We start from the raw sequence: 15,109 nt of genomic DNA on the forward strand, positions 1-15,109 counted from the left end.
CCAAAAGAGTTTTAATGTATGAAAGACTTACAATAACTTGATTTTTAAACAATTTATTACTGTATTGTTTCTGACTTACCAACATTTACTCACTCTTAAAGGTTGTATATAACGTACGGCTTGGTACCCGCACATACGGCACGACATCAATCAGCAGTGACTGGTTGACCAATCAGCATCCAGCATTAATACGAGTCGTATAGAAAGAGCCGGAGAGATGAATGTTTGGATGCACAAACGTGTGTAAGGTTTCTATCCACGCTGATCAGTTAAGTGTGTCTCTATGTTGTCTCTTTGGGAAAGAAAGGTAATGATTCATCACGTCAACCTTTTCGTTACACCTGTACACGGTAAACCATCAGTGGTGTCACGAATCGATCCGTCATTCGGATCACACAGAGAGGAAGTAAATTGACACAAACAGCTGAAAGTGACACGTACATCCTTCATTCCATCCCCATCCCCAGAGTTTCCCAACCTGTGATATGGATACAATGCAAGGAAAATGCAAGGAATGCCTCTCAATGTCACGAAGGAATCAGAGCCTGTGAGCGGCTGTCACTTTCACGAGGTCTGGATGGGAGGACACTGGCGAAGGCAGCGTGCCCAGCAGACGTAAACCGCCAGCCGGATGAGGTGGCTCATACGAAGGGCCCGCTTCAATCTTGATCCTCAACAAAAACAGGGAGACAGGACAAGGCTATCAGTCACCATTATGGAGACAGTGTTTTTTCTCAAATTACCCTCACTGTTGTGTTCTCCGCAGCGTCTATAGGAGCAGCTGTCTCGTGCATCATTTCGCTCACAAAGCTTGAAAGCCCCCTGAAGGGCAGAGAGAGCTCCTTCCTGCCCCGCTGCTGCCTCCCTGTATGTCCGTCCACCTCAGCTGGGACGGCCTCTGCCGACAAGCGGGAAATTAGCATAGCAATGGAGACCCTCTCGGAGCTGACAGGGGTGGACATTGTAAGTGACTCTGGCACCCCCCACCCCCCCGGCCTCATTCCATAACAGTGAGACCCTCTTAACAAGTGGTGGATTAAAGCAGGACCACCGGCTCACCTTACAGACCTGCCTCGCGCCGCTGTGCGTGCGGAAGAAACGCTCAAGGCCGTATCTCAGATCTAAACCAATAGCTCGTGGATTGGGTTGCAGACAGCATGGAATAAATCGTCAAACTCATCCAATATTATTATAAACACATATCGCTATTGCACAATGAACACTTTGGTGCTGTGCATTTCTAGATGCTTCTCTACCTCCCATCAGCCAATCAGCAGAGAGACACTTTGACGTAAGCGATGCAGATGAATCAAGACACATTCATGAACATCATACACATAGAGTCACGCAGGTGTTTGTGTTGTGTCTACCTCAGAGCTCCGCACTTTTCACTCAACCAAGAGCAACATCTGTCAAAGAGAGATGATATTCCTTCCCACACAAATGATCTTCCATTAATATACAGCTGCGGAAAAATAAGATAAACGTTTCGTTTCATTCTGTGGAGTGCTAACAATATTTCTTCCCAATTTCAAATAAAAATCTTGTTTCTTTATTTGCTGCACTTATTTGCAGAAAATGCAACCTGGAGAAACAGGTGAAAAGATGCTGTGCATTTTATCAGACCTCAAATACTGCAAAATGTTTGAAATGCTCAAACATTCTGTTTTTATGTGATAATCCGGATTTTTCTCACAGTTGTCATGCTGTCAGTCTCTCACATTACTGCTGGGTGACTTCATGCCACTCCTGAGTTTTGATTTTGTTGAAATTCAAGGATATTTACATGAACCTTTGGAGTGGTGTTGTCACGTTTTCATGTGCTTTAATGGCATCATAACAAATCTTTTAAATCTACAAACTGTAACTTGTTTTGGTTAAAATAAACCTAAACCAGGTATTGAGTGTTGAAAACTGTCTCATTACACGATTCACAATTTTATTTTCATTATAATGACTTATAAGCTGTTGGTTATGATTTTGTAGTTTGTTGTCATCTGACATCAGCACGCGTGAAGCAGAGCAAGGTGACGTGTCGTTTTCAAACAGTGATAGCCACAGAGAGCCAAAAGTTACAGACTGCATCTTTAATAAAAGCTTTTCAACAAAAACTGTCCTCTCGGTCAAAGGCCCGGTGTCTCCCAGCTGTTCATCATTCATGTCGTGTCTATGATCCAGCAGGTAATAAGTGCTCATTCTTTTTACTTCAGACTGAATGTGAACTGTGTTCCAGCTCAGAGATCAAGCCCGTCTGTGATATATAGTGTGTTAGCGTTATTGTCAGGACCTGTTGCTCAAAACCCACAGCTTCTGTGAACTCATTCATTTCACACCATGACACCAATGCATTAAGTTGACATATCTATCTTCTTCAGCATCTGTGTGTCCATTACAGTGTTGGGTGGTACTAGTTACTAAGTAATTAGTTACTGTAATTTCATTACTTTACCCTTGAAAAAGTACTGTGTGTAATATGTGTGTGCAATAGTGGAATTGACATCCTCTAACTTTAAAATCCGTCATTTAAAATGTGTTATTCTTTGGTCAGTTATAAAAGTTATATAATTTTTTTGAATGAATTGAAAGAGTCGTTTAGTGTCAATCCTTGAATCACTTAACTGATTAAGGTTGATATAGGATATAGAAAGTAACTAGCAATAAGTAACTAAATACTTTTTGGAGAGAGTCATTTGTACAGTAATCTAATTACACTGTTGAATATGTCATTAGTAACTAGTAATTAATGACTTTTTCAGAGTAACTTACCCAACACTGCTCCATTACAGACGTGTTATTCTTTTTGTTGTTAATAAAGACAACACGCTATATATACCTATTTATTTTTGTTTCTTAATCTTGATCAAAAAACAAAGTGGTAAGCATTTATGTGGGATGTATAGATTTGTAACAATATGGACTTCATTTGTCTGATAATATTCCTAAATTTGTTTACTTGATTATGAGGAAACAGCCCATAATGAGGGCAACAGGTGGATAAACTGATGACTATTAACAACACATAGAAAAAAAAATTCTTGGACTTTTAAATGCGCCGTCGCCATTTCTCAAATGGAACATCTACCCTAAGCATATTATTCTGCATGCAGTGATGTTGATTTGCATGATGACTACATGTAAACACATGTTCTGCTTGTGTGTGTAGCTGGAATTTGCAGGAATGGAGCGATGACGTATAGATTACGCAGATATACTGCCTGTGTGACAGCCGCTCATTCACCGAACGCACAGATCATCCAAGCCATGCATTAAACAGCATGTAAAGAACAACAACAGTTTTATTGCCCTTTGCCTCTTAAGCATGCAGATATTTTCTGTGGAGAACAGACATGAATTTTTATGATCTGAGCCAATCGCTCGCAGAACTCAATGGAGTCTCATTTGTGAAGGAATAAAGGACTCTGCTCTCACAAAGGCACGCGTGTACCAACAATCATAACAGAACAGACTGCAGATTCACAGCAACAATGACAACGTTCACCGCAAGATGTTTGAGAAATTAGAAAGTCTTATTGTCCTCTGCTCGGCTCATTCAAGATTCTTGGCTGGAATTAAGCGGAGATGTATGAACTCCATTCTGTTTGACCTCTGTGCAATGTTAGTCATGCACATTTTAAACATCGCCGCATAATGTTGCCTTTCTTGTGGCCCTGACATTATCTGCTGAGAACCATTGCATCTCTCTTGGAAAAACTTGCTTACTCTGAGTACTAATGGACACATACAAACCCAAGGAATTGTTTATAACAGTAATGGACTTGTAAGACAATATGTACGCTTTCGACCACATTAGGGTTTTCCAAACAAAAAATTCTGGTTTGACCTTTTACTCCAAATCAAGAAAACCGAAACCGGATGACCAGTAACTGCCATTGTTCAAAGGGATATTCAGAATGTTTGAAATGTCACAGTAACACACATTTGGTCATGTTAAATAAATCCAAGCGGTGTGTAAGCAGGTGAAGGGTCCATGTGCCCAAAAATTGCTTTCCTTTTTTTCTCTTAGGAACATTAAGATCACAACTTTTTCTGAACAACAAACATGTGTCTATTGTTTAGTTTTTCGTTCATTAGTGAATCATTAGAATCATGGCCATTTTAATAATAGTACTGATCATAAATGTCTGTATGATGGGGCTGTGGGGAAAACACTGACATACACCTGCTCCATCATCTCTGTGCCATGATGAAAGATTTTAAGCTTGAAATGGATGGAAAGATCTTGCTTATTTGTCTGATCTCCATATTCCGGCTGCTGAAAGAAGATGTAATTGAATGCCCCAAACGGAAGTGATATTTGGATGTGCCTGTAAATGAGAGGGTCTAATTATTTCTCAAGAGGATGGTCTTTAGGTGCTCGTGCACAAAGGTGCATGTACTGAGTACACACTTCACTGAGTCAGAGCTGGGCTCGCTCCATTCACGTCTTGCGGCTTATCAACACCGGTCTGACAAAAACAATAAACCTTCGCTTTCCTGTAGCTCGGTGGTCAGAGCATGGTGCTAGAAATGCAAATGTCATGGGTTCGATCCCAGGGATTGCACATACAAACGTACAGTATAATTCAATGTACGTCGCTTTGGATAAAAGCACATGCCAAATGCGTGTGTATAAAAAGTTGATACACAAAAGTGTATAAAGCATCCAGCTCAGATTATGTTAAGGGTTCAGAGGCGCTTGATGTAGGCCTACCCTAAAAAAATTCTGCTTGACGATAGAAAATATTAGAATACACAAACATGTGTTTGTGCTAAACTCCTAATGGGTCAGTTGCATAAGGATGCTTTTTTATCTGACTTTATCTGTATTTAATGGCTCGAAAACAGACAATATGCAGAGTAATACATCAATTATATATTAATAAATTATTTCAAACTAGCCAACTCACTTTTCCCTTTGTGTAACAGTTTAATATAGGTTGTGCTAAAAAAAATTGTAAATAAAAGGTAGCTGTAGTGTTCAATAAATGTCTTGGAACACATTCTCTGCTGCTGCTGGATTAGTTGACTAATGTGACTCGTACTAAATCATGCGGTGATGTGGATCTGTGATGTGTTGTTGTGTGTTGAAGATGTGGGGGAAGGGAAAGGGTTGAATGGCCCGACGGACAAATATGAGGCGATTGCTGGATATTGTAGTACCATTCAATGTTAAATTGTACAGTTATACAGAACTGCTGAAATGTTTAAAAAAAAACATTTATTATGAAATAAGTAACAGACCGTATTCATATTGCATGTGGATTTTTTTCACATATTAACAAATTGTAATAAAACTAAATTATAAACACGGACGCAACCAAACTACAATTGCCGTCATGCGGCTGTTGTGTTCGCGCATGCGCAGTCGCAGTCGCTGCGGACGTGTGGGTCCGACAGTCATGAATGGGGTGGCGGAGATGCGGGTCTGTGGATTTTGTCGCGACGCTATAATATACGTTTGTACCGCAATGGACTTGTTTTTATCGTAACCTTTAGCATAAGAAGTGTCGCGAGTTTGTTTTTTCTGTTCCGAGCCAGCAGATTTCCGGTCATCCACCGGCTGGCGGTGGTTGTCATACATTAAACATGCCGAAGAACAGCAAGATCTCGGTGATCCAGAAGATAACGAGCCAGGCTAATCAGACCTTCAACAACATCCCATCGTCCGGCAATAACGTGGACAACAAGGTGTTTGTGGAGCAGCAGATGGAGCTCGTGAGTCTCCTGTCCCAAATCACGGCCGCAGATCTGAATATTGCGCCACCTAAGAAACTCTCCGCATCGTCCAAGCAGCCTCCGTCTGCTCCAGTCACGTACATGCACATCTGTGAGACCGATGCCTTCAGCATGGGGGTGTTTCTGCTCAAACCCGGGGCGTCCATACCCCTGCACGACCACCCCGGCATGAACGGCATGCTGAAGGTGCTGTACGGCAAGGTCGACATCAGATGCTACGACAAGCTGGATAAAGCTGCTGGTGCTGAGGCTGAGCACGAGAGGCAGGGGGATGCTGTGAGCAGAGCGGTGCTCAGGTCTTCCGGACAGTTTTCCGCACAGAGTGACCCCTGCGTTCTGAGTCCTGCCAAAGACAACCTGCACGAGATAGATGCCGTGGATGGACCGGCTGCCTTTCTTGACGTACTGGCACCCCCCTATGGCCCCGATGATGGGAGGGATTGTCACTACTACAAAGTTTTACAGACTGCTGGCAGAAAAGAGCAGAGCGAAGAGGATGAGGTGTGGCTCTTAGAGATCCCCCAGCCGGATGATTTCTGGTGTGGGGGCGAGCCGTACCCCGGTCCTCAGGTTTCTGTGTAGAGATGCACACTGGAACTCCTAGCCTAATGCCTCTGGTTTCATTTGGTCAAATGCCATTTTTGTTACCTCAAAACATCACTACATGATTTTAATGTCTGTTCCGAACTGGCCCTCGGTCAGTGCCATTTTTTTTTTTGATGTGCCAAATAGGCAACATCAACTCTCTGTGGCCTTTCTTGTGAATAATGATTGTATTCATGCTTGAGAAGCATTTACTCTTGTATTAGTGCACACTATATATCTTTATGAAATACTCGTGTTTAATTTATTTTAAAAGACAAACACCTATTCGTATTTACTGTTTGTATTTGATGACTTTAAAATTCTATTAAAATGTTAATATTTACATTTTTCATTTGACTGGGTCTTGGTCAGAATGGGCACTTCTGTTTGTTTGACAACCCTATTCATATTTTTGTTTATATTTAAATTATTTGAATCACTTTTAATTTTTCAATTAACAATCTTGTCAAACAAATGCTTTTGCGGTGTGATGCTCTATTTAAAGCATTTTGTTAATGCTTGTATAATTATACATACAACATTTTTTAAATAATCCGCAAAATGCTTTTGAATGTCACACTGATTCCAGCTTTCCAAAAAAAAAAACATTCAATGACATTTGGAGTTTTTCTTCATTGTGTATTTGTTAATAATCAGAACGCTTGTTAAACATGACGGGTTTCCCGACAGGGCTTAAGTCTAGTCTCAGACTAACTTAAATGTTAACTTGCACTGACATATCTTAAAATATATCAGTGTGATTGTTTTGTCTCAAGATGCACAACAACATGTATGACACATCGCTTATTTCTCCCTGAACTCTGTAAGACGCGTTGGATAAAAGCGTCTGCTAAATGACTCAATGTAAATGTAACAACAGTGATGTTTTTTTTGTAAAGTATGTTTTTAAAACGACTTAAATATCCTAATTTAACTAAGGCCTAGTCCTGGTTTAAGATAGTCCCTGTCTGGGAAACTGCCCAAAGCTGTTTGTCTCCTGAAGTTCACTGACACCAGAAAGATCCGTGTGTGTCCATGCCGCTTGTGTGGAAAAGCTGACACGGACACATTCATGTATTCTTCAAGTATCCCTTCAGAAACAGCACGAAAACAGCACTGACAGTTTCGTGACGCATCATAGCTGTTGTCCGTTTAAGAAACATTCTGTAAAATTCACTGACGGAGAAAGTGGAAAACTACAAATTCTCATCTTGAAAATGCACACGGCTTTGCTTTAGTTGTATTATCACTAATGAGGTTTCTGTTCAGCGATGGACACTTTCATATGCCGGGGCTGTCAGACTTTCACTGTGAATGTCTGTAGACATCCAGACGTATTAATGTCAAATATGGCGTAATGTTTCCTACACAATAATATCTGAAAGATTAACGTAGGAGTTGCACATCTAAAGGTAATACGTTAAATGGGTGATTTTTTCTTTGATGTCATTCACGGAGACGCCAGCCTCTAAACTGAATAAAACGCAGTAAGTGACAAAACTCTAAAGTGTCCTCTCACAGACCACAGTGTTCAGTCATCTGATCGATGTCTGTGAGGTTTAACATGCTGAGTGCCATGAGTTCATGTGTTTTTATTCAAGCATAACTTCAACCAAAAAAACGATATCAAAATAAAGGTCCTTGAAACGTTCTTCACACCGATGCCAAAGAAGAACCATTTTTGGTTCCACATCAAACCATTTCTTTCTTACCTTTTTATAATCCGAAGAACCACAAGGTTCTTCTGTGGCATTGTGAAGCATCATTATTTTTAGGAGTGCAGTTTGAACCTCAAACTGCCATGAAATGAAGATGCACAAAATAAAGTCAGCATCTAATTTAAGAGTAAAGAGCAGTTGAACATCATATTAACAACCTACCGCACTCTTTCTGTATTTTAGGTAGTTCAGTAATTTTGCTATAGATGATTATAGATTATGAAATTGACTTACACAAACACAAAAGGATGCAAAGGTTTAATACAACAAAACAGTTATACCTCATGTAAATTGTCCCAGAACCGAATGTGGTGGTTTGTGGAAGCTTTAACCACACAAATACATGTAAAGTGGCAACAATTATTTGTTGATTTTCATGCAACTGAGACCATAAGAGGTTCATTATTGTTTTTGCAAACGATAAAAATGTGTAAATGTTGAAAACCACACATTTAGTAACTGTATATGAACCTGTGAAGGAGTGTGAATATTCACACCCTGTGTGTGTGTACTGTAAACAACACAGTGGGTGCTGTGAGACCATGAGTCAGAACTCAATGAGCTCAGGAGGGAATGCCCCGTGCTAATATTCTTCACTTTTTCCCTTGACACCTTCATTATTCAAGGAGACAAAATCACTTGCAGTCCACAACAAACCTTCTTAATTCATGTGTTTTATTTTCAGTAGTTCGGACATTATTGATTTAGTCAAAACAAACACGTTTATATCAGTCAGAACAATCACAGAACAAACGTCAAGAGTTAACTATTTACAGTCTTTGTTTTAACCACAAACACTTTTGGCACGAAACAATTTGTACAAAAATATATCTTCGAAAACTTTCATATTAAAGGATAATATACAATTTCATTCAAAGTTCGGGGTTTATGTACACGGCGAAAGGCACGACAATGGGAGAAATAGTCACGTTACAAGCTCATTGTTAAAGTTGCACATTTGAAGGTTTGTTTTCTTTTAGATTGGAATAAACTTTTCCAGAGGCAAATGCTGAAAGGTGCCCGACAGCATCCACTCAACGCACCCCCTTGAGTCGAGTGCACAATACTCCCACGTGCGGTTTAAGGTTGTTTTATTTTTTATTCAATTAGGATTAAAATTCGCCTGAATGTTCAAACAAAGTGCGTTTCGTCAGTCAGCATGCGACTGATGCAAAAATAAATGTAGCAAGAAAAACAACACGCACCACCTTTAAAGTGCGTCCCCGCGGCTTTTGGCACTGTGGTTGGATTTCACTATATCAGTCGTCCCAGTTTTAATATATTACGAGTAGTCCATTATTATTATAATTATTATTACTATTATGGTCACTGTTCTATTGCCTATATAGTGTTGGATATCGCAAAGTCCAGCTGGAAGTTTACTGGCTTGAAGTGGACGAGCAGATGCCCGCGGACGAGCCCATTGTGATGGTGCGTTCTGAGCCGGAGGACGCGGAGGATTTTCTCTCTTTCTGTCGCAGGTGGATTTTCGTGTGTCGCTTTCTCTCGTCGCTGCGCGCAAACTTTCTCCCGCAAAAGTCGCAGGCGAACGGCTTTTCGCCGGTGTGCGTGCGGATGTGGGTCGTCAGGTGGTCGCTGCGACTAAAGTTCCTCATGCATATCCGACACTGGAAGGGTTTGTGGCCGGTGTGGATGCGGATGTGTCTGGTGAGCTCGTCGGATCTGGAGAAGCGTCTGTCGCAGCCCTCCGCGGGGCAGGGGTACGGGCGCTCGTGAACGGGGGTCTTGCTGGGTCTGTTGGGGTATTTCCTCGGGCGCAGAATGGGCCTGAGGGGCAAGTTTTGCGGGGTGTAGGCTGTGGGTAGCCTGGGTCCGTCAGACACCGGTCCCCCCAGTGTGAAGTTCCTGATCGTGTTCAGGGGTGTTAAAGGAGGGGGAACGCGGAACGACTCCAGTGGGCACGAGAACGGTTTGCGATCGGGCATGGACTGCATGTCCCTCTGGCACGGAGGCTGGAAAAAGCCGGCGTAGTCCGGGATGATGGGGAACAGCCCAGAGTCCGTGTTCGGTTTTGGGGACGAGTAGGACGGCGGAGGATATGAGATGGGGCAGGTGGAGGTGGAGAGGAAGGCGGATGGGTCTTGATAGACCTCTCCGCATCCAGAGTAGGGTGGTGGAGGAGAGTAGATGTGTTCCATGTCGGACTGGTTTTGTGCCATGGTGCAACTGAGACTGCTGGAGAAGTGGCCGGGGGAGACTGAGGACGCAGGTGAAGAGGATGCTGAAGACGGCTGGGTCATGCCCAGGATCCCCGCGCTCACGATGTTTATCACGCCCTCCGGGTTCCAGTTTCCTGGGTACTGGGAGTCGATGGAGAACTTTCCCATATAGGTGAAAGTTTGGTTGCGATGGCCGGCTGGTTGCGCGAAGCTGCTGGGATAGGACAGGTCGAGAGATCGCTTCTCTGTGCTCATATCCACGCCGATCAAGCCATCTGCAGAAACGACACAAGCAAAAAGGACATTTAGATAGAGCCGAACATCCCACAGCAGACGACTTGGATGCGCTAAGCGCACAGAGCTCCACTTTTACGCACACGTATAAACAGACTGACTCACATGCACGTTTTTCATGAACATCCATATAACAATGTCTCAATATTAAACACACAAGTCAAGTTAAAATAAGTCACTAAGCACGTTAAGACAGGTGAGACGCGCGCGTCCTTCTTACCTCCCGAAGGCCCGTTTATCTGCTCGTAATGTCCTCCCAAATCACCGTTCGGAAATATAGTCACAGATGCTGGCAGAGACGTGGCGAGCTCATCCACTGAGTAGATGCTTTCGGAGAGAGGGTGCACAAAGCCACCAAGAGCTATATGGGCTTTCTCCAAGGTTTTGGCCGTCATCGTTCAGTTTTTGTGAGCCACTCGTTCGGATGTTCGCAAAGTGCAAATATTGGTCACTTTTGGTTGTCAAAACTTTAGAAGCGTTACATGTGTGAAGCTGTCACTAACTCACTGTGACACCATCTCGCCGCTCAGCGCTCTTGAATGACAGATCCTTGCGGAGCTGCGCTGGTAGTATGTATTTATGGCGAGCCCATCAATGTGCCGTGACGTCACTGACCAAATAAGGACTATATGGCAAACTAGAGAAGCGCTGCCTGATCTGATTGGTCGCGGATCTAGTGACGCGTTGAAGCAATGCTTGTCAATGGAGAATCCGCTCTTCACAAGCCGACTGTGCATGAAAAGCATTTTGCTTCACGGAAAAATGAACAACTTGCATTTTCTTTCATTTGATAAAAACTTTAGTATTTAATTGAACACAATTGTGATCGTAAATGTCTTAGAAAGTATCGCATCCGGTGTGAATATCGAATATGTTGCTGCACCGTAGCATTCGCAGTCAGGAATTCCGGTTCATTTTTATGCCATAAATGGTTTTATCCGGTAAACTGTAACACCCCTTTCACCCATTTATGGAGCATATTCCGGAAATTGAGTATCGGAAAGTGGCGAGTGTTGCCGAGCAAAGCACAGAGACGCAACTGAGCAGCATGAGAAAACCACAATCAAACAAATGAGAGACACAATCATGGAATTTATACATTGCTTCAATGGCGCTGTCGGAAAGTGCGCGAGATCTATTTGAATACAGCCCGTGTTGTTGGAAAGAGGAAAACGTTTTTAGTAACAGTGTCCTATTATTAGCGTTCTACTGGAAAAATGTGTGATCAATATCACGATAAAAAAAATCGTATGTTTTTGTGTCTTTTGAGGGTGACGAAATTCCAAAGCTTTAATAGTGTATCAAATAAAAACACCTCTTTATTATTATCTTTATTATCCAATGCTTGAGAATTCGTGACGCATAGGCTAAAAAGTTATTATTATTGTCATTATTATGCCTACTACTAGGCTACTTCAACATTATTATTATTATTATTTTTATTATTACTAAACATCGAATATAAATACTTGAAAACGTCATAAACTAAATCTTTCCAAATGCCTGTATACCTAAATAGAAATGCTTTCCGCCGTGAGGTTTGAAGATGCGACAAAATAAAGCGATTTTAGAAGTGAATTCCCCGCGTGGGTTTAGAAACTTCTCTTATACGGGGGAGGAGAGCTGAGGTTGGAATTTAAGCCAATGACAGAGTCGAGATTTTAAAAATCGAACATATTAAGTCTATAATAACGTCTTCTCAAATAGAGTTAACAGAGACATTTAATGTCCTGAAGCTGTTGGAGAAATGATGAATGTTGTTTTCGCTTCAAATGCTGCACTGATAATGTCTTTTGTTAGTTACGACGTATTTACGTCAATAGATTACCGCATCAAACAGAGGGATGAAAGTGACATAATGTTACACAGCACGTTTTATTATGCCAAAAGCTCGCACTACTTACTATGCACCACAATCACATTTTTTTCGTAAAGAAACTGTTTATAAAACTTGTTTAATAGTATTCTCAAGTAGTCTCAATGGGGCTCAAAAGAGGGATATTACTCCGGTTTTGCGCTCACTACACTGCAGGCTACCTGTTCGTTTTAGAGTGGATTTTAAAAGTTTGCTCCTTGTTTTTAAAACTTTAAATGGCCTGGCCGCCTCTTATCTCTGTGAGCTACTGACGGAATATCATCCTACTAGATCCCTTCGATCATCCAATCAGGATCTCTTAGATGTCCCAAAGTCGAGGCTTAAGTGCCTTTTACATTGCTGCACCCAGACTATGGCCATCTTCCATTAGACAAGGTTCTCTAGCTGTGTTTAAATCCAGGCTAAAGACTTTTTTTATTTTCTCAAGCGTATGATTGATGTGATGTATGATGTGATTTGTATTCTCCTGTTTATATCTTTTACAGGAAAGCACAGTGGTCAACTGTAGTTGAAATTAATTGTGCTATATAATTAATTTAGTTTTATAAATAAACTGTCATTGTCAACAGCAGTCAAGTCTCTTCGGCTTATGTCTGCGTTATGACTGTCGGAATAATGGCTTGAGTGTGTGTATTCAGGGCAGATATGTTCTGGAAAGACTCTTTTATTCCATTAAACCTCCAACACCCCACACATCACGAAGCGCCCGCTATGACTGTGTTGTGGTCGCCAGTCTATAAACATTTTACACTTCAGTCTTCTTTTACCATTTCAACATCACAAGTTTTGTGCGAATCTAACATTTTCTTAAACGACAAGAATGCAGTGGATTTGTATTGCGTATGGCCCAATAATGCAGGCCGTGTTTGAAAAACTAAAATATTCGTTCATATTTTCTCACGCGCTCATTGTGTTTTACGTATTGTTTAGTTCCGAAATATTCCTGATTTCCTTAAGATAGCTGTGAGCTGCAATTTAATATAATGATAATAATAATAATTATGATTAGGCTATTATTATTATTAAAACAAACGATTATTGTTATGAATGTTTTGTTTATAATGTGTTAAAGCTTCTTGGATCTCCGCTAGTAGGGGTTATGTCACATCATATGGACAGGGGGCAGTATGGTGCATTTGCCCTTCCAGCTGACATTTACAGAAAGCTCTTGTTGGCGTAAATAATCTAAAACTGTTTTAAGATTTTCTATGAGGCATGCGCTCTTTCCTTTTTTACATAATATTGATGTGAGGTGAACAACTTAATTTCACTATACCTTTAAAAATAATAAAAACAATACATGTGCTTTCTGTATACGTTTCTAAAAAAAAACGGCAAATTTGAAGTATGAAATGCATTCGCGTTAGACGCCTTTCATACGGGTGTGTATATTGTGCTGAGTAGATTAATGACTTTATGATCTAACCAGGCTCGTTTTAGGCATATAAACTATATTCATTATTATGTAAAAATAAAATACAAACAGTTAAATTCCCTTGATTTGTATAATATTAATTACTAGAGTATATTCCTAAAATAAGTTAAATAAATTGACACACAAAAAAAAAACATTTTAAAGGGTCGCAGACGTCATCTGAAGATCACCAGGGTGCTCATATTCTTTCATGATCAGATCATTAGCCATTCGGAAAATCATTGTTTGCTTGCTTTTGAATATGTCACGCACCCCCGGTTTTGATAGTACAATAAAAAAAACCAAATACCACCAAGCTTCCTGTTGTCCATCAGTCTGGTATATTTTGATCTCCACCCACGCGTGCTCTGGTTATTTTTGAGAAGGTGTTGCTGTCATGCTTTGGGAACATTTTGTGACCTCAGAGTGTCATAACCATTTCTGAATGAATTACAAATGCAGCCATCTGTTGTGAGTGCATGCTCTTACCAATAACTTGAACTACTGTGTTCCTGTACTGTAGAGCATTGCGCTGAGGCAACGCAAAGGTTCCAGGGATCACACATATTAAAATAAAAAAGTTGAAATGTAAACGTAGTGTACAAACTAGCGCTTAGCAACATCTGGGTGTTAAAAAGGCAGAAAAAAGGCAGAGTATATGCCTCATCTATCGTGGCTCTAAACGGAGGGGTCGATTGTATTTTCAGGCCTGGTGATCAGCTCCATGGGTTGTGATTTAATAACGGCCCGTCTGATGTCTCCTCCGGTGCGCGCAGCGCGCTCTGCGCTCTTTTATCGCCGCTGTCGCTCAAGCGCGCAATTAATACAGAGAAACCAGGGTAGATATTGACCAGAGCGCGTCACCGCAAATCACCCGAAACGCTCGATACAACGCGCCACATTTACATTATCGCCCGCTGACGTTTAGTGCCAAAGAACCCTGCGCGTTTGTCAGGCGCGTCGGTGCGCTTTTGCCCTAATGTCGCGTCCGTGAATAAAGACCGTCATGCGTAATGTGACAGAGCGGGGACAGACTGATTACAGGGACGTGTCAGTGGCTGTTCATGGGGGAAGCCCTTTAAGCACTGTGGCAGATCAGAGCCTGAACATCCATAATGAGGATGGAGGTAATGAAGCTGGCCCTGTTTCGGCTGCCTGTATTAATTGCTATAGAAAACCTTTAACAAGGGCAATGAGAGTTTTTGGGTGGAACAGAAAGCTGTACCCTTGTGGATCGGTGGCAGTTATGCAGGATGCGTGTCAAGTATACCTCGCATAAGAGAGTCAGGTGCTATCGCGAATCTCC

General features: G+C 41.5%; 2 protein-coding genes across 2 annotated transcripts; one reads left to right on the forward strand and one right to left on the reverse strand.

Moving 5' to 3' along the window:
* Window positions 1–5,352: 5,352 nt before the first annotated feature.
* adoa (2-aminoethanethiol (cysteamine) dioxygenase a) lies at window positions 5,353–6,744 on the forward strand. The gene has a single exon (XM_057358695.1). It carries the CDS (start codon window positions 5,587–5,589, stop codon window positions 6,316–6,318), a length of 732 nt encoding a protein of 243 aa, XP_057214678.1. The 5' UTR covers window positions 5,353–5,586; the 3' UTR covers window positions 6,319–6,744.
* A 1,961-nt stretch (window positions 6,745–8,705) lies between these two features.
* Window positions 8,706–11,062, reverse strand: egr2b (early growth response 2b). The gene is made up of 2 exons (XM_057358528.1): window positions 10,734–11,062; window positions 8,706–10,494 (listed from the first exon to the last, which is right to left on the reverse strand). The coding sequence occupies exons 1-2, from the start codon at window positions 10,906–10,908 to the stop codon at window positions 9,419–9,421; spliced, it is 1,251 nt and encodes a 416-aa protein (XP_057214511.1). The 5' UTR covers window positions 10,909–11,062; the 3' UTR covers window positions 8,706–9,418.
* Window positions 11,063–15,109: the final 4,047 nt, after the last annotated feature.

This window comes from Triplophysa rosa, linkage group LG18 (genome assembly GCF_024868665.1).
Source record: "Triplophysa rosa linkage group LG18, Trosa_1v2, whole genome shotgun sequence".
NCBI classification, from domain to species: domain Eukaryota; kingdom Metazoa; phylum Chordata; class Actinopteri; order Cypriniformes; family Nemacheilidae; genus Triplophysa; species Triplophysa rosa.

Coding starts and splice junctions, on each gene's coding strand:
- egr2b (XM_057358528.1), bottom strand. CDS start 10,908: ATGACGGCCAAAACCTTGGAGAAAGCCCATATAGCTCTTGGTGGCTTT. Junction 10,495..10,733: donor GATAAACGGGCCTTCGGGAG/GTAAGAAGGACG, acceptor TCGTTTCTGCAG/ATGGCTTGATCGGCGTGGAT.
- adoa (XM_057358695.1), top strand. CDS start 5,587: ATGCCGAAGAACAGCAAGATCTCGGTGATCCAGAAGATAACGAGCCAG.